The sequence below is a fragment of the Gambusia affinis genome, linkage group LG04 (genome assembly GCF_019740435.1).
Source record: "Gambusia affinis linkage group LG04, SWU_Gaff_1.0, whole genome shotgun sequence".
NCBI lineage: Eukaryota > Metazoa > Chordata > Actinopteri > Cyprinodontiformes > Poeciliidae > Gambusia > Gambusia affinis.
In genome coordinates, this window is record NC_057871.1 from 28,668,121 (window position 1) to 28,692,346 (window position 24,226).

A 24,226-nucleotide genomic window follows, 5' to 3' on the forward strand; every position below is an offset into this window, starting at 1 on the left:
CATGAGAAGCTGAGGCGAGATGGAACTTTATTATTTCTGGTTATTGCTCCTAAATGAGATTCTACAAGCTGTTGGAGCGTTTTCTCCTGTTTCATAGATGACAGTCACATTAAAAGCAAACGCAGGAAAACAAAGAAGAAGAAAAGAACAGGAAGTGGTCTTACCGACGCCTTTGGGTACGACTCCGCTGCGGTCGTGGGGGTTGACCACCCAATAGAAGTACTTCAGGGTATGCATGACCTGCAGCACGGTGCCCACCCTGCGGACGGCGTTATAAATCGTCACCGTGCTGATGAACTCTGTCGCCAAGTAGGTGTAGAGCATCAGCTGCACCTGCACAGATCAGGAAACTTGTAACATGCTTTTCATCATCATCATCATCATCATCATCAACTTTATTTATAAGGCACTTTAACGCCAGCCGCAGCTGAAACAAAGTAATAAATGAATTAGATAAAAGAAATCATAAAAATAAAATTCCAGGGGAGATTAAAGAATTTCACAAACATGCATGAAATAATCAAAGTAACACTCCATGTATGTTTTTAATGAGAGAATAAAATTATAACACAATGTAAAGCTCAAAAACATTTTACATAATAAGACATCTTTAAATAAATGATAATGAATACAGCATTGGTTCTACTTTATGCTGGTCTAATAAATCAAAGTCTATTTGTGAATACAATGTGACAAAATGCGAAACGTTTTTCAGGTCAGACTACAGTTATGATTTTTTCATTTCTCAATAATCCTTCTCTCAGGAGCTTCTGCATGTTTCCCCAAAAATGTTTTGGTCTTATACTAAAAAAATATGGAAAGCTATAAAAGAAGCCATGGAAATAAAAAGGAAGAACTTTGAGCTCACAGCTCATCAGCGTGGTGTACCTCAGAGACTAGTCCACCTCCAGAGTTGATTCAGCTTTGTAAAAACAGGAGCTGTGGATATTATGGCTGTGGTTGTGTTACCTTGGCAGGGGCGTGGATCCAGATGGCTGGGTTGAACAGAATGTGATCGCACAGCTGCTTGAGTAAGTAGATGCCGTTCTGCAGGTTGCTGAGGTATCTGGAGAAGGCCAGGACAATGTCCAGGACGGGCCGCGTTACATGCACCTTGGAGGACTGCAGCACAGAGATGGAGGAAAACATGGCAACCGGGCTTCAACTGGATCTTGTTACAAAGGTAAGGCTAAATGGGAAAACATCACACGGACAGGACCGGACGTTTTGAGAGGTCACCTTCTCCAGCGTGTAGCCGATGACGAGGAAGCCCTTGGAGGCCAGAACCTGCTCCTGCATAGCCACAGAGTTCTTCAAGAGCTCCATCATGAAGGACAGCAGCGTGCAGCTATTCACCAACACACACAGAGAGACAGAGACAGGATACCAGAGAGACAGACAGCAGCTTAGATAGAGACAATAATCTATGAGTTGCTGGGAAAGCTCACAGATTATTGTGAGCTTTCCCACAAATCTTATGGGACATGAAGGCAGCCTGGACTGGAGTGTTGTGAAGACAGACCTTAGACCAACACTGACCAACATATTTGATGTGTATTGGTAACTCTGGTGATGGCACTCATCAAAATATAATGTTACCATTTTTTTCTTTTTTCAATTGTTGACTGTATGGTGTTTTTTATGACTTTGCAATTTGTGTTTTTATAATGTAAAGCATTTTGAACAGCCTGGTTGCTAAAATGTGCTGCACAAATAAACTTGATTGATTGACAGACTAGAGATGCACAGATCAGACATAAATATCTGAATCGGTATAGAATTCCTAATTGCCTTTTCTGAACCATTTAAAAGAGGGTTTGTTACTGTTTGTTGTTTACACATCTCACCAAGTTTCATTCCTAATTGCACTGACTGAACCAATCAAAGTTGTGTTGTTTTCACGTGTTTGATCAGGCTTATGAAGCTGTGCAGAGTTAGCAAATAAATTTGTAATTCAGTGCTGTTCTTCTGCATCGTGTCCACCGATAAACTGCAGATATCGGTATCGGAAGTGAAAAAAGTGGATTGGTGTATCCCTACTCTAGATCAAACTATATAAACTGCTGGAAAAATTAATTTCGCAGCCATAAGGTTTTAGTAAAACCAGATCTTTTTCTGAATGGAGAATTTAATGACATGCAAAACTGAAGCAAACAACTAATAATCTCAACCTGCTCATAAAGCTGTTTAGCTGAGCAAACTGAGAGGAGAAACAGGTTGTGAGATCTTTACCAGACAGATGTGTCGGGCTCTTGACTGCAGGGCTGCCAATAATCCAGCTGTGCAAACAGAGGGAAGAGGACCTGGACGCCACCGATGGAGTGGATGCCACTCTGCACTGAGTGAGTTACCACAGCCTTCACGTCCTACAACACACACACATCATAGCATTACCAGAAATATTTTTGAATTCATGTGAAAGCCATAAGTTTCAGTGCTGACAGCAGTAGTGTTGAGGTTAGAGTTGCCACATTGTGTTTCATTTCTCAAAAAAAAAAAAAAAAGTCGAAACAATAAATTTTGATCAACAATAATCCAGTTTCACCTTCATCAGTTCCCACCAAAATGTTAATATTTTTCCAATATCACAAGCGCCATAAAGCTGAAGACCTGGTGCATATTATTTTCTTTTTAGGGCCAATGTTTGGTACGTTTAACTGGACTAAACAAAAGAACTTTGAAATCAGACATCAGAGTAAACTGGAAATTGCAAGTGGCTGTTAAAACATTGATCTCTGCATATCCACTTTTAATTTTATTTTTTAGCAATTTTATTATGAAGTATCAGTACTGTTGAGTAACATTTCTGGTTATTCTACCCACCGTGAGTATTTAAATATTTAAACATTTGTTATTGGCTAAAAACGAATTGGTGTCATTATGGTTGTCTATCCTGACAGAACTTGTGCTGAAAAACTTTCCCATTTCCACAAAACCGAATAAATGGGTCACAGAGTCATTCATATTTTATTCCGAGTGTGTGTATGCGTGTATGTGTGTGTTGAATGAAACCACATGAACAGGTTCTAACAGCTTCAATCCCAACAATGGGTCTTCTTGTGATTCCAACCCCAGCTGAAAGGGGAGTGTCTGGTTACCTGCAGCATGAGAGCGTGTGGAGAGTGGACAAAGATGGAGGCGTTGTCCTTCGGGGAGGACTCCAGGCAGAGCTGGGCGTCCGTGGCACAGGGGTTGTAGGTGAAGGCGATGCTGGAGGCCAGCTTGCCGTCGTACAGCAGCGTCTTATGATGCTCCGCAAACAGCAGGTCGCTCTCCGCCCTGTGTTTGAACGTTCCCTGAGTGACAGCAAAAAATAAAATGAGGGAAATGAGAGGAGATTCGATTCCAACGGGTCTTTTCCGCTGGTCTCTTTCATCTCCCCGAATTCAGTCACATTCTGCAGTTATCAGTGTGTGTGAGTGTGAACCTGGTAGCCGGGGCTCAGCTGATAGATGGCCAGGATCTGAGCGGCGCTGAGAGCTTCTGCAAACAGGTAAACGGCGCCCATCTGTCCACAGAAGACACGGTTCACGTCGCCCGACTCAGACGATCCGAGGAAGCACTTGTCGAACGTCTGCGGGGGGGGGGGAAACGGGGAAACGAGCAGAGGGGTGGGGGTAGAAGATAAAGGGTTAAAACAAGAAAATCCCTGCTGGCTGATCTGCCTCTGATCATCAGTGAACCAACAGCAGGAGGGCTGAGAATAATCAGGCCTGGTTCAACATGGAGCCTGATGTCCAAATAGAGTTTTGCTGTTTTTTCATTACAGTTTAGTTTAATTTCTTTGTGACTTCTTGTTTGTTTAGTTCAGTTAGTTTTATTAGTAATGATGTGCATAAGACTGACATAATACTGTCATAAACATGACATGACACCTGCTATGAACATGAAGGAGGTTTTATGAATGTTTATGTTGTCATGAAGTGTCATTCCATAAATAACAATTGTTATGCTAATTTGCATTAAAATTGCATTGAAAGTGAATTAAAAAGTGTCAACTTAGCATTATTTGGTAAATAATTACTTCTTTTTGCAAAGTTTCATTAAAACTTGGATTAAAACTAAAAGAGTCAACTTCGTATTAAAAGTCTCGTCATTTACTGAACGACTCTTCATGACAACAGTCGTAAACATTCATGAAGTTTTATGTCCTTGAAGCTTGATGAACATAAAAGTTGCATGTTCAGGACGTGTGTTATGTCATGTTTATGACAGTATTACGTCAGTTTTTTGAGGTAAGAGCTGCCAGAAGGAGAATGGAGTGATGTACTTTGCTGACATGAACTGCTAATGAGGGGGGGGAAAAATTATCATTTTGAAAGGCTGATAAATAGAAGGATGTTATATTTGTAATTTCAGTATGTTTTAGTTTTCTAAACACGACATAGTTCAAGTTAGTTATAGTTTTCCCCCATTAATTAAAGTTATTTATTTCAATTAACAAAAATGTTTTCTCAATTTCAGTTTTCATTATTTTGTTACTTTTATTTCACTATAATCAGTGAAATGTGATTATAATGAAACGGCTTGATTGCTTGGACATGTTGCTGTTCTTCTAACTTTATTAGCATAAATATAATCAGTATTGTCGTGGTTAATGCTATTAGAGCCACTTACGTCGCTGGTGTTGACGAACCAGGCGATGTCTCCGTAGGAGGCCAGCTCTCCGTTCACAAAGCAGCTGATCTCACTGTTCTTCCACCGATTGTAGATGTGAACCAGAGTCACCATGTACCACTGCAGCAACGACAACACGTCACACATCAGCCGCTCTGTCCCGATATATTCTGACCACAGCGGACGAGCAGACAGTTCTAGTTCATTAACCCATTTCCATCAGAACTCGTTCCCCTCAAGGTATCGCCTCACCTACTTATTTCTCATCTTCTTGTAGTTGTTCAACCACTGAGGTAATGCCCTGGACACTTTAGAACTATAGTCTGAATCAACTAAAGTTAGCTTTGTGGATTATCCTTATTTCTGCTTTTCCTCACACACATTCTGCTCTACGGATGTCTGTGCAGGAGGGAGCAGCATTCATTCAAATATTCCTACATCAGTTCTTCTGTTTCTTTTTGTGTCTATACTGGAGGTTTATTCCTGTCAAAGGGGAGTTTTTCCTCCCCACTGTTACTTCGTCCATGCTTGGTATGCTGCAAGTCAATGGCTCAATGCTCTGCTGGGTTTCCTAAGACAGAAACTTTACAAACTACTTTCAATAATTAATTGAGCTCAATGCAATGTTAATAACTAGGATTGATTAGAATGTATGCAAGATTGAATTGAAATTACTGTTTTGTAAAGTGGACAATATATAGTGAATGGGCAATATAGAAAGAAGATGAATTGAACTGCAGTTTTTGTGCAATGTAGAGGCAGTCTGGTAATTCCATTCATTTCAGCTGGATGATCTGACAGGAAGTGAAGTCATGAAGTTCAAGAGGATTTGTCAAAACAACTTTGGATGACAGATTGGCCTTTGATTTGTTTTTTGTTTTATTTTATTTTTTTTCAATTCTTATTTCCAATGGTCTCAATTGTCAGTTGTATTAAATATGAACAATCTTTCAGCTCAGCTCCATAATTGTCCAGAATGTCTCAAAGTGGTGCACCGTTGTTATGCAGATGACAGACTGATCAGTGGGATTCCTTCCGTACCTTCTGTGGTTTGAAGTCGTACTTCACGCAGTGCTGCAAGCCTTTGCCGTTTGACTTCAATGAGGTCACTATCAAACAGCCGGCCACAAAGTGTGCAGAGTAGCCCAAGCCTTTGTTGGTGCGGAAGCTGCAACGAGATGAATGGAAAACACACATAATGTTAGGCGGGGCGCTCAGGCACTGAGCAATAATTCTGCCGTCTAATCAGGACCGTGATGTGGCTCACCTGTGAAGTTTCACTCATAATAGAAATAAGGAGAAGGAGAAGAGTTTCTCCTTATTCCACTATAAGGAGAAATGCTCACTCACATTAACTGCGTTTCCATTGCGCAAATTGAAAGTACGAAAATAGATTTGTTTAACGGAAACATGCCAATTTAAAAAAAAAAACAAAAAAAACGTTTTTGATAAAGGGTTCTTGGCACTAGGTTGAGGTAGTTTTTCAGTCATATCAAAAATATATGGATTTCACAAAATGTAATGTAAACAACTTTTTTGCGTCACACAAGTCACATCATCAACAACCTGATGTTACTACTGGCGAAAACATCAAACAAGATGGCAGGAAGTAGAAGGAGGATGATGGTTTGTTTTAGTTTTGTTTTTTTCAGACAATATGCAGCTGACTCCACCAGAGCTTTTTCAGCTTCACACAGTTCATAAAAACTGTGAAAAACTTCACACAGTTTCATTACATTGTGTTAAAACCATAGTTCTTCTGTAAAATGGTCGACCGTAATTTCTCCAAAACACCGCATACATAACCACTCCCAAGTAAAAGGGACTTGTTGCTCCAATGCCTGAATCAGACGTCCACATCTCCTCTGATTGGCTAAATTATCAATGTATTTCATGAAACCGTTTATAACCATTGCTGCCATAATTTCTAATGAATTATCACATAAAATAGCTTATTTACATGTTATTTCATTTCATTTCTTATTTAATGGAAACACATCAACTGTGAAATTGTGTGTGTGTTTTTTTTAAATATTGACAAAGATTTGCGCACATCTGTAATGGAAACATAGCTAGATGGATGAGAAATCCGAGAGAAATATATATCTATTGTGTGTAAAAAAAAAAAGCTTTGGATGTTTCAGGTCAGCTCATGACAAAATGGGAACAAAAACTAAAAAACTAAAGTGTTTATATTTTGGTTCAGTGTGTGTGATAGTTGGGGCTGTGAACTGGCATCATGGTTTCCACTAAGGTGATAATAATGATAATGCAGTTTTATTCAGCCCAGCAGCTGTAGGAGAAGGAGTCACCATCACCTACCAGTATAGATAAGGCTTGTCTTTATCCACGTTGATGTTGTTTAGAGGATCCATTCGGATCCACGTGTGGAACGTAAATCCATTCTGGTACGGCCACCTTGCAATGGGGGGTAGAGCTATAGCCTGGTGGAATCAAAAGATCAATATATGTAAACAGCAGGAGAAACAAAAAAAAGCAATAAATTGGGTCAACATGATCAAATCCCTCCAGTTGTTATAGTCCAAGTATGGCCGCCACATCTACCTCAAACCAAGATCCAGATCCTTAAAGCTGCAGTATGTGACTTAATAAAAAAATATTTTTTTACACGTTTGTTGAAACCGTCACCCTATTGTGACAATATACATCAGTCAGATGATCTGTAGAGAAAAAAAATTAATTAAAAGCCTTTCTGCCTTCTCCCAGTGCCAACTAGAACCAACCAATCAGAGCCAGGAGGCGGGTCTTAGAGTTGTCGATCATGGATCTTACCACAGGGGCCGCTTTTCATTGGCTGATGCCCATTCTTTCATGGGTGGCCGTCTCACAAACACATGTTTCCCATTAGCTAAGTACAGCATAATAGCAGCACTGATACAACTTCTACACCTTGTAGCCTGTCTGCTACACAGTCTTACGTTAGCTAAACAGATCAATATGCAATGTGTACTGTATCTGACATACACTAAAGATTTTATTTTAGCAGAAAAGGCTTTGGACTAAACTGTTACTCATGTTAGCCACTCTAGCACCAAGTACAGCTGGTCAATCAACCATCGCTGTGTTCAGGGAAGCGCTGATAAATAATTCAGAAATAAATATCAAGCCTGGAAACTTGATATCGTAACGGACTGAATGTTGTGTTTTTAATGTAATCTTTGCTTGTCCTGTGGGGCGCAGGCGGTTGCCACGGTAACAGGTGTGCTTAAACAACAAATAGGGAAAGAGAGTAAAAAGGTAGGAGTGGTTTTGAGTTGATCACCTGTTCGGGTTATTTTACCTTTATTTACCTTTGCTGTGGTGAATTACAGCCGCTGTACTTTCTAAACGTTGGACTAATTACCTTGTTCGTTTGTGAGTATATGTCATTCACAACAAACAAACTTTTCATCATCTGTGTGTGGAGCGTACTCACAGCTGCATTCTTCCCAGGGAAGCTGAAGAAGGAGTCTGGACCGTTCCTGTGAGCCATGAACTTCAGCACCGACAGAAGCTTCACGGCGTGACGCGGCTGAGGACAGAAACCGGCCTGTGAGTTACTATCACTCTGTCAAAGAGTTAAACTAAGACATCAAATTTCTTTTAATGTCACATTTGATACAACATTCTTATTATACTTGTAGCTAACATAGTTACTTGATTGTGCTACAAAATGTGTCAACAAATTACATAATACTGCCATAATTTGCCAGGACAGCTAATATCCAACAATCTGCTTTAAAATTTTAGTACTTATCGCAAAGAAAATACCATATTAGTTATTTTTCATTTCTAATTAGCTCCACAGTTTATTCTGATTAAAATAATATTAAAAAGAAGCTCCTAATTTGTTTTTTCTAAGCTAAATTATTTTCATAAAAAGTTAATAGTGAAGCATATTAACTTGGCCACAAGGACGTAGAAGACAAGTCCACAACTTTTGCATTTTAGCTTAAATGTCCCTCTCAATAAGGCCCAAACATTCAATCCAGACACTCATGTATTGCTGTCGTTAAAAAGTGGCGTTGGAACCTGCTGAAGATTAGAATTGATCCAATCAATCATCTGAACTCAAACTGAGTTTCTTTAAGATCCTGTAATTCAGACAGGAAAAGACTTTGCCTAAAAACATCCAGTCATGTTAAAGCTACTGTACCTGCTCTGGTTTCCCAACATAATTACAACAAAAGGTCTTGTGTGGAAGCTAATGGACAATCTAACAGAAATAAGGTGATGGATTTTATAGAACATCGTTTAAACATTTTGAGCACATCACCACATTATTACTCTGACTCACCCACTGGCCCTGCTCCCCTTGAAGCTTACTGAAGAAAAGCTTGAGCTCCTTTACTGTGATGCTGTAGTTGGCGAGCACACCCAACATGTCCACCAGCAGGTCTGCAATACACACAAGGTAGACACAAGGCAGAGGATGGGGTTTACAGCTGGAAATGAACAAGGATTAGACCTGGCCTGATGAAAATACAGGGAGGCTTCATAGTCACAATAATAACAGATCTATAGAATACACAGCTGCAAAGTGTTACCATATGTAAATATGAATGAATGTAGTCTGTAGTGACAGAAACGTGAGTGGTTGATTGTTAGCTATGCTTTAAGGAAACTCCATTTCTCATCAGCCTTGCTTGATGTGACTAAACCACTGGAGGACAGAGCTGCTCACGCTGGACAGAGGTCACTGAGCACAAAATGGACTCCCTCTGGATCTGCAGATGTGCAAAATGCTGCTCTGACACTTGAGACTGAGACTGTACACTGTAACTCAGTCAGCACTGCACCATCAATCAATACATGCAGCACTGGAGGGTGAGGGCATTAGGTCACAAACTGGGGGGTGGAGGGGAAATCATGAAGTTTGTTCGAGAATTCCACAAATCTTACTCCGCTGGCTCCTCGGTGGGAGGTTGTGTTTTTAGCTGCTTCAGGTGAAATATGCATCTTAGCTGCAGCACACTTCAAGCAGAGGAGCTGGGGAATTATTGACTCAATAAACACAATCCTGCAGCACTATTCAGACAGTAAAGTGCTTCCCTGGCCACAAATGGTGGACTTTAAACTCCAACCAGTCGGTCCGGTTCTGGATTTTATTGAGCCAGCGTTCTCATCTGGGTCACTGGTCTGCTTCCGCTGAGGTTCAGCTCAAAACTTTTACTGACACTGTATTCAACTAATTCACCCTACATCTAAAAACACAGACACCTCCCGAGGCAACACTGTTTGTGACAGGAGCATCACTAAGGTGCAGCAACACAAATTGCTAAAAAAATCTTTAACAGCCGTGTGTGGGTCGCAGTGCAGCCTAATGTGAAACCAAAACCTGTGAGCAGTCTTCACACAGAATGTCAGTAACTGAACAGAGTGGATGTTAATTAGCTAGTTTAAACACCTGCTCTAGTGATGATCCATCACATAGTTGGTGTGTGTGTAGGTTGCCTCATTTATTTTTTATTTTTTTAATTTAACCGAAATACCAAATTCTACAGCACATCCACATGTTCAACTTGTCATAGTCAAGCTAGCATAACTGACCCGCTTCCTCCTCTCGCTATTTTTTTTCTGACTATCTAGTTGACATAGTGTTGACAATCGGTAGCAAAACAACCCGTCTCGTGTTCTTTTAAATATCACCCATACATTTAAGATTTAGCGTGTTATGCTGACAACCTGACAGCTAGAACCAATGGAAATCATCGTCCGCTTAGTCATCAGCGAGATGGAGGTTGGGATCTTGCGCGTGACATCACACTGCGAAGTGTTTTTACAGACTCGAAAAAGGCCATTTGCTGGAAGAATAACTCAACCAGAGCCATAATAACAAAACTAGAAAATGATACACATTTTGAAATAAAAATATGAAGAAAATAAACACATTCCGCCCAGAACTCTTATAGAACCAGTTTTATCTTCACCTGATTCGGATTTTGTAAAAAAAAAAAAAAGAAAAGAAAAATAATCTATTCAGAACCTTTTGCTATCCAGTTATTAATCAGTAAACCAAAAATAATCAGATCAGCAGTACACTGTATTGATTTCAAGGCAGGCAGAAAGGCCTCAGCTTTTCACATATTGACATTACAAATATGTTTCAACTGAAGAAATTTCCTCTATTTTAGGCAATAAAATGTTTATTTTCTTATTCATAACAGGAACTGTATTTGTTGTTCATTTGCATCTTAAAAGGGCTCACCAGATTGAACGACAATGTGCCAAAAGTGAAAGTGAAAACGTAGCAATAACAAATAAAAGGACGTTTTCCCCAATACCTGCAATCATGCTGTCAGTGGTGGAGATCCTGTTCAGCACCTGCTGGATGAGCTCCACCTCAGTGCACACCTGCAGGTTCCGCACGCTTTTCCTGAGGATGGCGGTGAAGATGCTCCAGATCTCGGCCTGACACGTGGGCTCACACTTGTCCAGCAGCTCCACCATGCACAAAATGCTCTCTGGCTCCTGGATGATGAAGTTCATTTCGAGGTCAAACTGACCGCCGACCAGCTGGAGACGGAAACACACACACAGAAAAAATACATAAATACACATTTGCCTGGTCTGCTGATAAAACTGCTGATCCAACAGCTATGAGAGAGACGGAAGAGGAAAATCTACTCTTACAATTATTTTTTGTAAAAACAGTGTACTCCAAAGCAGTGCTTAGATGGTCGTGCATTAAGGTCAGAAAGCCCATTTTTATTTGTACTTTGCAGCAAACTACAGTTAATAACTGTGTTTCCACTAGCCACTAAATTGCGCAAATTGAAATTACAAAAATAAAGTCATGTAATGAAACATTCTGAAAAAGAAATTGTTTTTGATCAAGAGGTTTTGCGCTACGATGAGAGTTCTTAAGTCATATCAAAACACTTCAAATCACACGAGTCACATGATCAACAGACGGATGTTTCAAATAGGGATGGTGATGGGGACTTAGAACTTTATCGCAATATATATAAGAAAAAGGTATTACTTTTTCTAGGTACTAGTTTTGTTAGACGGCGCCCCTAGTTATTACTGGCAAAAAAAAAAACACAAAGAAGACAGAAAGTAGTAGGAGGAGGATGAAGGGTTTTTTTGTTTGTTTTTTCAGACAATATTCAGCTGGCGCCACCAGATCTCCTACAGCATCACTGTGAGAACTTTTATAAAAACTTCTCATTCCAACGTGTTAAATCCATAGCTCTTCCAGCCGACTACAGTTTCCCCAAAATGCCACATACGTAGCCACTCCCGAGTAGGCGGGGCTTGTTGCTCCAACGTATGAATAAGACGCCGACGTCTCCCCTGATTGGTTGATAGTTAATGAGAGTTAGCGCCACGGCTAAGTTATGGATATATCTCATGTAACAGTTTGTATCAGTCACCTTTATAATTTTTTGACTTATCACGTGAACAAGCTTATCCACATGTGATTTTAATTTTATTTCTTATTTAGTAGAAACACCGCAGTTGTATTTTTTCCGATCCTTTGTCTATATTATCGGAATATAGACAAGTACTTGCACACATTTGTAATGGAAACCCAGCTTCTGAGACACGGGGTCAACGAGAAGCATCAACGATAAGCTTGTTGCCAAACGACAACAAAAAGTGTGAGCAGAACTCGGCCCTCTGCTGTTCCTGCAGGAGGAGCTGGGACGCTAACAGCGGCTGACGCAGCCTGTCAGACAGCGCTCAGGGCTGCAGCGGCGTGCACTCAGGTTGATCAAGAGGAAGCACGCAACTGCAGCAGAGATGTTAACCTTCCACTCATACCACGCATTGTTCTCCATATCATGTTTTTTAATAACGTGACATCAGAATAAAAAAGGAACACGTTTCACTTTCCAGATCAGCTGTTCTCTTCCAGTTAACCCTAGAGCCGACAGCTACGACACATGAACTGTACAGTTAGCTGTATCAGGGCAGAGGGCCACAGTGATTTACTTATTGCAAAGAAGTGGTGTTCTTTAGTGTCTGGAATGAAATGGACGAGCTATAAATGTCATCATCTGTCACGGCTTAATAGCTACGGCGACGTTTTTATTATCTGCCCCTGCTAATAGAAAACGATAAGGGAAATAAGAACGCTGATGTCAAATTAATACGGTCAGAATGTGATCAGAATCCACTCATGTGACAACAGGAAGGTTTCATTTAATGGAGCAAACAGGATGACAGAAGAAGCTACTCTTGTTGCTGCAATTGGAAGATCTGGAAAGAAATAGTTTATCTCTAGAAAGAAAGCATCTTCATTTATTGATTTTTACTGATAAATATTCAGCTACAAGGAATTCCTTTCTGCGTATTGAATCCATTCCTGAACAACCGCAGCGCTCCTGTCACACAGTTATCTAAAGCCTAACCACATCATCTTAAAATATGAACACGTTTCAAAAGATAAGGGAAATTAGTTTCTGCTCCTTAAATGTGTTCAGCGTCTCTTTAATTTTGTGTGCATGTTTTCATTTTAGTCATGGCGGTCACAAATCGTCCCCCAGCCGTTCTGTAGGGTCACCGGTGATGTTAGGGTGGAGCAACACCTTAACAGTCCAACACACTGAAGTGACATGGACTGGAAACATGAAACCAACTTCATTTACAATAATGATATGTGCTAGAACAGAAACTGTGGCTTAGACTTGATATGATTTAAAAATAAAATCTATGTTTTTTAGATCAGGTCTCTGTTTCTCTTCTAAAAAGAGAGAAATTACAAATGACAGAAAAATATTTTCAAGAAGTAACTTTTGTGTCAGTCATTCCAAACTTTTATTAATTGATAAAACAGATTTAACAGCCAGCCCTAACAGAAACCATTGACTAATCTCAGTTTTCATCTGTTGAACCAGGGGACTGAGACCTGCAGCTATTGAGCCATAATTGCTCTACAGCTCACTTTGTGTTAAACGATGAAATATTTTTATTTCGTTTCATACTTTTGTTGAAGAGACTGTCCACCTCCTGGTAAAGTTTGGTCTAGAACTGCCAGTCTGTCAGCTCCTATTCAGGCTAATTGAAAACTGCAAAATGAAAAACTGATGTTTTTTTTAACATATATTAATACTTTTATCTGAACAAACCTCCACTAAAACATAAATGAAAAGATGTAAGTTTGGCTGTAAAGAAGGCTCTCTATGTCAACTATAAATGAAACTGACATTTATTGAAGGCAAAAACTAACCCTTTCCTTGAATTAAAAAAAAAAAAATAAAATCAGAAGAAGTGAGAACTTTAAAAAGCAAATTATATTCACCAGGGGTCCCTGAATGATGCGTTGAAAATGTCGCAGAACCCGTCCACTCTTAATAAAAAGTTGTTTGATAGACGTCTGTGCATCTTGTTGGTTTCCTGGGACAACTTTCTACTAATTAGCACTTCATGAATGGAGCTGCTTTAAACACTGTTGTAATTAGAATCATTCTGACAGTACAGGAAGGAGATGTAGGCGGACTGCATCAAGTCTCACTTCTTCAAAATAGTGAGACTTTTTTGAAGAGAAAAAAAAAACTTTTTTGCACAAAACAACTTTTTTGCAGAAAAAAATACTGCAATCTTTAAACCCACCCCCATTTTGATCATGTTAAACCAAAGTTTGAACAACTTAAGACTCAACAGAAAAACAAAAACAAAAAAAGAAAACAATCCGCATGGTGTAAAACCCAAGGTAACACCAGGCACAAGGCAGACAGGACCGACACCACTTCCCCAATGCAACAAACATCACTACATATGTTTCAATAGCAAAACAAGCTGGCATTGGATCTGTCTAGTCCTTCAAAGGTGAAAACTCACACACTCAAATCTGTTGCTCAACATAAAAAAAAAACAACTCGATTTAGGCCATCACCGTCTGCTAAAACTGATCATAAACTTATCTGCACTGTTTATACTTGTTTTTTGATGACAATTTTGTGTCCAACTCTTTGCGACTCATCCAGACATGACAAACACTTGTATTAGTAACTTGGTGGTGGACAGCCCCCAGCCTCTGGGTGCCGTTTCACCACAGCAGGTGATGTATGACCCTGATGCGGCGCCCGAGTCGTTCATCCATCACGGTGGGCTGACTGAAGGGCGACACACTGGGGGCTAATTGGCTGCTGATGCTGGAGTTTCACTGCAGTGGCAACCAGAGGAAGGGAAGCTGTGATGATGGGGATCATTTCAGACGCATTCTGTCACCACCTGAGAACAGGAAGGAGTTCGGAGCTGAGGATGAACTGCTCCATGACCTTGGGACACTTTCTCATGGTGTGAGGGAGTGTGTGCAGAAACCTGACCCTCCTGCTTCTAGAGATGCACCGACATCGATATCTGCATTTGTCCTCATAATGAAAAAAATTTCAGATTGGGTATCAGTGACAATTTGCCCCATCCTCACTGAGTAGGTCACATCTATACACTGTAATTCTATGCTTTGTGCTCTGAGTTACATTGTGATTTATTATGCATTTTACATTACTTTCAGAATTCCTTACTTCATTTTCTGAGCCATTTGAAAAGAAGCTTTGTTGCGGTTTATTTTTACATGTTTGACCATGGTGGTCAACCTATTTTTGTCAGTTTAGTATTTATTTAACATTTGCTGTTCTACTCCTAATTGCACTACTTGAACAAATTACAGTTGTTTTTACATGTTTGACCAAGCTTGCAAAGCTACTTGTCTGTTTAAGTGTGCTGCAGTGGTGCAGTTTTATCAAATAAATTTGCAATTCAGTACATTTATGTTTTTTTTTTGTTTTGTTTTTTTTAAAAAGAAGAAACATCGGAAGTCAATTCAGCCCCGTTTTCTCTAACGTATCGTATCAGCTGATACTAAAAATCAGATATCGGTATCGGTAGTGAAAAATGTGGATCGTGTACCCTTATTCACCACTGACACAAATATATCTGTCTCATTAATCTCACTTGCTTTGTATAGGCTTGTCACCCATATTTGAATTCATTACATGAATCTGAAAAACAACAAACGGTTAAGGTAAAAACAAAAGTTAAAACTTTTCAAAAAGAAAAAAACTCACATTGAGATTAATCCCAGAAATTTTCAAGAAAAAAAACTCCTGAGTTTGAAAAGTCAAACTTTTCTATAGCAAATTTTCAACTTTCAGAAATTTCCAACTTTTTCTAAATATATATATATATATATATATATTTTTTTTTAAATGTTTTTCCTGGCAGAAATATAATCTTATTTTTATATCTACATTGGTCCTGATACGCCATCATAGCAACCTAGTAGATTCCTGTTTTGGTACATTTTGTAAATATGGCTAATAACGTTGTAAATGTATGTATGGAAAGATGACGTTAAGCTCAATCACCTTTACATTAATTCATCAATTGATAACTTGCGTCCCTAAAACAGAATATTACAGTTCCACACAGCCTGACATGAAAAAGCTCCAAGAAACTAACAGAGTAAAAACTTTAGCAATTTAAAACAATAAATCCAGTCATGTCGATCTGATGATATTAATAATTGCGGCCGTTTCAGTATTAGGGGGTCCCGTGCATGTTTGCCGTTCTCCAGGTGCTGCAGCCTGGTGTCCTTCATTGACGGCATTGTGATCCTGGCAGCCAGACACCAGATCTCCGGGTAACCCTGCCTGGCGCTCCTCTCCACAGGTCTGCCTGAATTAATCATGGCTGAGCGGCTCAGCACCCACTGGGCTGAAACACGCGGCACAACAAGCTTCTCTCGTCTCCATGGAGAACAACAAAGGCTGCTGATAGGCCGAACGAATCACACATGAACTGTGAGTTTACTTTATCTGAGAGATAAACCAGTCAAACTGTGTTAGCTTGTTGCTGCACACTTATGATGTCTACTTAGACATATGAAACCAGAACAGATATTCAGCCTTCAGACTGAGTGAAAATGGGATATTATAAATGAACAAGAAGCAGGTGCTAAACTAGCCCACCTACAACTAATTAATACTTGAGGTATAACACAATTACATTAATAAATATTTTGCCTATTTACACAAATATGTTGAATTTAAAAAATAAAAAATCTTTTCATCTTTGATGAAACTAAAAGCGTTTTAATGTGAAATGAGAAATAGCCGCAGAATAATAAGCAGAGTTATCCTGCCATAGAGTCATTTCTAATCATGTGAAATTTAAATGCACAGCCTGACTGAGACCATGACAATGCAACAGGACTTGAATGTGACTCTGTGTTGAAAATGGCTGGAATTCCTAGGAAGGCTCTGAATTCCTCCTGACCAGCCGTCTGCAGCCTCGACAGTCCAAAGAGTCATTCTTCACTTCAGTCCAGCTAAACAGATCCAGCTAAGGAGCAGCTAATGTTAAATCTTAAAAAAATAAAAGTAAGAAAAAGCCTACTAAAAATACTTTTTCCATGAAAGATTGAAATTGTAAAAAAAAAAAAAAAAAATCCAAACTCATAAGAAATGGATCTAAACACAGATTGTTCCTACTGTTAGTCATTCTGTAGTGTAAATTCAATGCAGTTATTGAAAAGAAGAAAAAAACTTAAGGTCTGCTACAGTCTGCATGTGTTGCATCTAGATTTAAATACATTGGTTGTTTCTTAAAGGGGATCTATTATGCATCTTTTCAACAGGTGAGGGTTGGTCTATGGCGCTGGTGCCCAAAGTCGATCCTCAGGCGCCGGCATCCTGCATGTTTTAGTTCTCTCCCTGGTGGTAGTAACCTCCTCATCATGTCAATGTTCTTCTTAGGCCTTGTAATGAGCCATCATTGGATCCAGCTGCGTTAAACCAGGGAGAGAACTAAAACATGCAGGATGTCGGCCCTTGAGGACCCACTTTGGGGACCCCTGGTCTATGGCATAGAGAAAACGTATTACATTTTTGCACAAAGTCATTCTCTGATAAGGAGACTTCACCTGGTCACTGCTGCCAGTGACCAGGTTCTGAGCTCCTTTCAGAATTAACTGTTTTAGGCCTCTGTCCCTTTTATGCAAATAAGCTGCTGCTGACTATGCCCCTTTTCCTCCCCCCCCAATTCAATGTTCGCACTCACAAAATGACTGTAAACAGACGCACAAAGGTGAATGTTTGACTGAGTCAGACCCAGAAGCAGAAGTGGAGCATTCTGAACAAGCATGGAGGATTCAGCAGCAGCAATTTAAAAATCAGGAGGCTTTTAAAATGGCTCGTTTTCCAGACACCAACAAACATTAACTTGCTTCCAGAAAAAGGATGGATGGTTCTTTTTAGTTCTTGGACTGATTTTAGAAGCAGTACAGACTCAGACGGAACAAAAACATCCAAAGCGAATTTTGGATTTGTGTAATTTGTGTAAGTCCCCTTTAATTATTTGTAACATAAAGAGCCACTGTGGAAGGTTTGAAGAGATTTTGTAGTTTTCAGCTTAGTACAAAGATATTAAAATTTAATTCTGCATGAAAGAAACAAGCAATTCAGTAAATTAGGACTAAAGACATGAGGACTTTAAATGGCAGCTTATGTAACAAGCCAGAATGACCGCATTCATGTTAATGTGAATTAAAGGAAGAAACCTCTCATGGTGGCAGAGTGGCTGTGCTGCTCACCGCTGGCCTACATTTTCAACAGCTCTCTTAAGTGAAATTATTTTAACAAGCCATCCTGTCAAACTTAACACAGTTTAGTTTATTCATCCATAAGAGACTGTGCTCTGCATGAGCAGAGACTCAACACATGAGTCGTGATATGACAATATCCAAATATCAATCTCACTAATAGACACTCATGGTTTGAGGAGAAACAGCTCCAGCAGACAGGAAGCTCAGTATATGATGGAAGGCACGCTTTAATTTAGCTCCAATGATAGAAATACAACACCAGTTCAATTATTGCATCCTTCAAACCAAAGGTGACCATTTTTAATGATGTCACAGATTGCACAACTATTAATTCATCTACGTTTTAGAATAAAATTTCTCTAGAATTGCAAATCAATTTGAATTAGTTGTGCAACAGTCGCTGCGCTTCCTTCAATCAAACAATTGTGCAAAATGGAATTACGAAAATGAATTTTCGTAATTTCGTAATTGCTTACTGGAAATACAGCAACTTTTTTTTTTTTTTACCCCTCCTCGGGGTCTTTTGTGGGCTGTAGTGTCCCTTATATGAAAGTAGGCTGACAGAAAAGGGGGAATGTAAAAGGGGAAGACATGCGGCAAATATTGTTGGGTCCAGGAGTTGAACCCGCGACGGCTGCGTCGAGAACTCAAACACAAGTCACGCTATCCCCGACGCCACCACGGCACGCCCCGGAAAAACTGCAATTTTGAAAAAACTCTTTTGATAAAAATCTTTTTTTGGCTAAGATGAGGTGGATTTTCAGCTCTACTCAAATCTGTGTATTTTATAAAATTGATATAGTAATATCTTTTTCACATCACACAAACAACCAGATGTCACTACTGGCAGAAACGTCGAAGAAGACGACAGGAAGTAGTCGGAGAATGGTAGCGAGGCATGACTGAAGAATTATTACATGAACAAAATTATTCATGTGTGATTTTAATTGCGTTTCTTATTTAATGGAAACACTGCAACTGCAAGATTGTGCTTTTGTCGACATTAGCAGAATATCGACAAAGTTTTGCACATATTTGAAATGGAAATGCAGCTGGTGGGTGCCATTTTCCACCTCTTATTAATCATCAGATTTTTCTCTTCTTCCATTTTGACAAGCCAGCAAAGGAAGATTCAAACATCTGACATGAAAGCTTTCTTGGCTGTAGCCAAAACTTTATTATGTTCTATAGATCTGACAAACAGAATAAGATTATGCTCAATTGTATTAAAAAGTCTAGCAACACCTGTAAACCAAAATTAATTATCATGAAGACTAAACAGTTGGTTCCCCTGCTATATCAGGGGAACCAACAGAGGATCCGATCGCGTTAATACACACACACACTATCACCCCATCTAGTTTAAACTGAAGGCTGGCTGCCATTGTCAACAAAAGGAAAAGGCCTCTGCGGAAACGGCCCTCATTAGACCAAGGCTCAGCCCAGAGGCCGTCACTTAGCTCAAGCAAGTTTAACTCATTTTAATCCTCAATATGTAGAGAATTAAAAATACTCAATCAAGCTACAGAAACAGGTCGTCCTCTGAGAAAAGACGACTTTGGCATTGAGGGAAATTAGTACAGCTTTTATTAATGCAAAGAGCAGGAAGTGGAAGAGTTGGTTTTTCTTGAGATGTGGACCAGAGCGAAGATCATATCTTTTTTTTGTTTGTTTACTAGTGGCTGAACATGTAAGGCACTAGTAGAGCATCTGGACTAGGGAAGTGAAAAAGGGAAGAGATAAGGATTAGTCATTAGTGAGGAATTTCATCCTGACCTGGTCCATGGAGGACCGCAATAAGACTTCAGACATGAAGACCCTCCCTGCCAGCCAGGGGAAATGGCTGCATGTGAAAGGATCCATGTAAAAGATTTAGCTATGTTCATATAACAGTGAGTGAAAATGTACAACTCTGCGTATGTTAGCAGACATAAACAGTTTTTAATAGGTCCACTGACTTCATCCACACACCTAAACAACAGAAGCCTCAAAGTCTTCCACCTTATCAGACAGAACAAACATTCATTTAACTTGGTCAAGTCCAGAAGCATAACGTCCTCACATCAGTCAATGTCTACAGAGTCAACTGTTCACTATGAGTGTAATAACCAGTGGATTGAATACAGCCTGCCAAACTGGACACCAGAAGACCAGAGGCAACGAACTGGTTCCACAGAGCTCTGTGCCAAGTGTTATGTGGTTGGTCAGAAGTTTGTTGCCGTGTTTTAATCTGCTTCCACGATCCGGTTTTAGCATCCACAGGAGACAAACACTTTTGAGGAACGTTTATCTGACACAGTGAGGAATTATGTACTTTGGTACGGTTCTTAAAGCTGTAGTATTAACTTTCATAAAGAATATGTTCTGTCACTATGTCATAACAAGTATGATATGAGACAGATAATCAGTGAAAAGATCAATCTCCTCCACCTCCTCAATAAACTACTACTGCCATCTGAAGAAATTCACCGCTCCCGACCAAAAACAACCAATGAGGACGAGGAGGAGGGTCTTAGTGCTGTCAATCACCCTGATGTACTCGCTGCCAAATGTGCTAATGGTGGAGGAACAACTTATCACAGGATAACATCTTCAGCAGAACACATTTAAAGGCTTCAATAATTTATGACATGATTCGCTCTTCAGCTTAAGGAACCCAAAATAGAAATCTTTAAATAGATGTAAACAATCCACATGAAAACAATAATTCATTATCAGAACATGCCTTCCTGTATTATTCACTTATTATTAAATTCTGTCGCCTCAAGCCTGAAATCTTGTGCTGCGGTAGTGCTTTACAGTAAACCTTTTCGGAACCGCAAACCTGAAATTAACATCATGCCTACATATCAAGTGTTGAAAAATTGGGGAAATCCTGGAATGAGATCCAGGAAGTGGTCAGCAGTAGTTCCTTCCTGTGGTTTATCCTGAGCTGTCACTGGAGCTTCCGCTGCTACTCCTAAAATCCTGCTCAACAAAGGAGCTCAGGAGTGGCTGAGAACAGTAACGCAGCCCAATATGGGTAGACTGGGGGTGGGGAGCAGCAGCAGGCTGAAGGTTTTATAGCTGTTTGCTCTGAATACACATTTGAATTCAGTTATATTTGCAAGTTAAAACACACAAAGCACTGCTTTGATGGAGAGATGGAGGTTAAGTCAGAGAGCCTGAGCTTTCATGAAAAATCCAACTTCAGAACCATTGAAATGTGGTCCACCAATTTATTCACCGGTCAATTTATCAGAGCATATTTTCTTAATTTTGGGAGATCGATGATCGGCTGATACACGTGAAGCCAATCTTATCTGCTTCAGCAGGGGTCTAAAAACCAACCACTGTCCTCTTCTGCTCTCCTGTGAGAGAGGTTTGACTGGCAGACCGCCCCACCAGGTCATGTCTGGACATTCAGTTAACAATAGTTACCTACTGTTGCCAACTCAGCAACTTTATTGCTGCATTTAGCAACATTTTAGACAAAAAAAATGGTATCTGTCAAAATCAGAATCAACAGGCCAGGCTTTTTAAAAATCTGTAATCGGCAAACACAATGGAAACACTTTTTTTGCATCATGTGATTGACACGGGATGCTATTACTGGCAGAAACGACAAAGAAGACCACAGGAAGTGGTAGGGGATGATGGCACAGCATGTTTAACAAATTTATTCATATGTGATTTTAATCTCATTTCTTATTTAATGAAAATGCCGCCATTACGAAATGTTGTTTTGTTGATATCAGAATATCGCCAAAGTTCTGTACACATGAAATTTCCTTTCAACACACACTATAGGACCACTTTGGTTCTTATGCTGCACAAACACACCTTAAAGTCAGTGATTTGCAGATTTCTACTTCAGACTGGGTTTTAATTGTTGCTCAGCTGATTCTCCTCTCCTTCTACCATAAATAAGTCTTCATCCCATCAGGCAGAGGGGGACACATCCCAACTACAGAGCAAGAGAAGCAGTTAGGCCTAAAACACCAGATGCTTTCATGTTTTCCTCTGTGGAGGAAGAGGAGTGACTGTGAAGCTGGACTGATGCTGCAGATAAAAAGAAACAGATAGCAGTTCATTCAAGAGTCAGATTAGACTGCTCTGGTGTTGCCACAGAGGGCAGAGAACGTCTAAAGGAACACCACACACACAAACACACACCGCTCTGATCCCACGTTCCTTCACCGCTGACGGAGTGTGTGTGAACGAATCTGTCAATCCTCTGATCATCCATTTGGCAGCCACATTTCAAATCATAATTCATTATCTCTATTTCAAAAACTATGTCTAATTTTAAAGAATGAACATGTCTTTGTAATTCCAGTAAAATGTAAAAAAATAAATTAATTAATTAAAAACAGTAAACCTAGATTATTGCTCAACGCTGCTTCAGAGATGCGCTACATTCAAGAAGCAAGATATTTAAAGAAGCAAAGGAAGCGGTCGGCTTGCAGCGATTCAACCCTGCATCAGGAGGAGGGTCATCTGAGTTAACATCACAGCAGCCAAACACATGCTGCAAACAGTAACACAAATATGAAACTTTAAAAATAGCTCACAATACGAGTCATTCATCTAGAAAACACAAGGAGGAAATCAAAAAGATGAAAAATCCTGAGTGTTTTTCTCCATTGATACGTCTAAACTACATAACTGCTGTTTCAAGTAAGATAGCGACTGAATAGTTTTGAATTAAATAGACCAATCAATTAACTCATTCACTCTTTGGTTACCTAGCATCTAATCAAATCTGAGTACAAAGCAAACATCAACTGATCAGGCATAACATTATGACCAGGTCTAGTTAAGCAGCATGTGAACATTTTCTCCATCTTAGGAGCTGCAGATCCAGTTCTGCAGCAGTAAGGAACCAATAGAAAGGTGCTGTGGTAACCAAGCAACAAGATCCTGAGAAGAACTGGACTGTAAATCAAGAATATATATTGTAATAGACATGTGATCAATATCAGCTGATAATACATCTGATAGAATATTCAATCATTGTTCTGAACCCCACAGCATTCTGGGGGATGTAAGCAGAGGAAAGATGTTATCCACTCAACCGCTAAAGAAGGCCAGAGGCATCAATTAACTCATTCACTCTTTGGTTACCTAGCAACAACCTGTTGAGTAACTTGCGCAGCAGCGGTTTCAGGTTTCTTCACCGTGCTTCATAACTGCTTAAAAATAAAAAAGGATGTGACGTGAAAATTCTGGATGAAACAGGTAAGGACATGTGACCAGTTTGGAAGCATTTCACATATTTAATACAAAAAAACTAATCAAAAGCTTTATGGAACTTTGATATTATTTGTGAAAGTTGGGGTCCAGACTAACAGAGGAGCCACTTTAGCTGATGAAAATGCTAGAAATTGAGAAAAAGTAAATAAAGAATATGTTGTGCTGATTTGCAAGTGTGACTGCGTAGCCACAGATCAGTCAGAGTGGAAACCATTTTTGTTGACAGCTGTGGTTTCTCCCCTGGCACAGAGCAGAAAAGCTTCAGGAGTGTTCAGAGTTGCACAACAGTGAGCTCCCTTTATTCCATTTCACTGGAGTGTGTGGGTTGTGGAGGGTCCACCCAGTGGCCAACACACCCCACACCTTTAAACCCCGTCTCAGAGGCTCCCACCCACATCTGATTGTTTATTATATGTGGGCGGGACACACTGACCATCGTGTTCATGGTAAGACTGCAAAGATATTGTTTTCACTCACGATACTGATTTCTGAGACTAAAGAAAAACAGAGCTGAATTTACTTAAGATGTTTCTTCTTTTTTAAAAAAACAGACATAAATATAGTGAATTACACATTTATTTTATAACGCTGAACCAGTGTATCACATTTACATCCACCAACATCATCATAAGCTTGAAACATGTAAAAACAACTTTAATTTATTCAGTCAGTTCAATTAGGAGTAAAATAGTCAACGAAATAAATAAATAAACTGACAAAAACAATAGGTTGACTACCTTGTCAAACACGTAAAAATAAACTTTCAAATGGTTCAGAAGGTACAATTAGGAATTCTAAAATTTCACATTCAGCGTCTCT

General features: G+C 39.6%; 1 protein-coding gene across 1 annotated transcript in view; it reads right to left on the reverse strand.

The window, feature by feature from the left end:
• lrba (LPS responsive beige-like anchor protein) overlaps positions 1-24,226 on the reverse strand; it is a 218,394-nt gene that overhangs the window by 187,087 nt on the left and 7,081 nt on the right. The window contains exons 2-13 of the mRNA XM_044113800.1: positions 10,902-11,133; positions 8,915-9,015; positions 8,054-8,149; positions 6,940-7,061; positions 5,659-5,785; positions 4,618-4,737; positions 3,428-3,574; positions 3,099-3,296; positions 2,233-2,366; positions 1,240-1,348; positions 970-1,122; positions 165-333 (exon numbers count right to left, since the gene is read on the reverse strand). Coding sequence (XP_043969735.1) covers positions 165-333; positions 970-1,122; positions 1,240-1,348; positions 2,233-2,366; positions 3,099-3,296; positions 3,428-3,574; positions 4,618-4,737; positions 5,659-5,785; positions 6,940-7,061; positions 8,054-8,149; positions 8,915-9,015; positions 10,902-11,133 — 1,708 coding nt within the window. The remainder of the gene's footprint in view (positions 1-164; positions 334-969; positions 1,123-1,239; positions 1,349-2,232; positions 2,367-3,098; positions 3,297-3,427; positions 3,575-4,617; positions 4,738-5,658; positions 5,786-6,939; positions 7,062-8,053; positions 8,150-8,914; positions 9,016-10,901; positions 11,134-24,226) is intronic.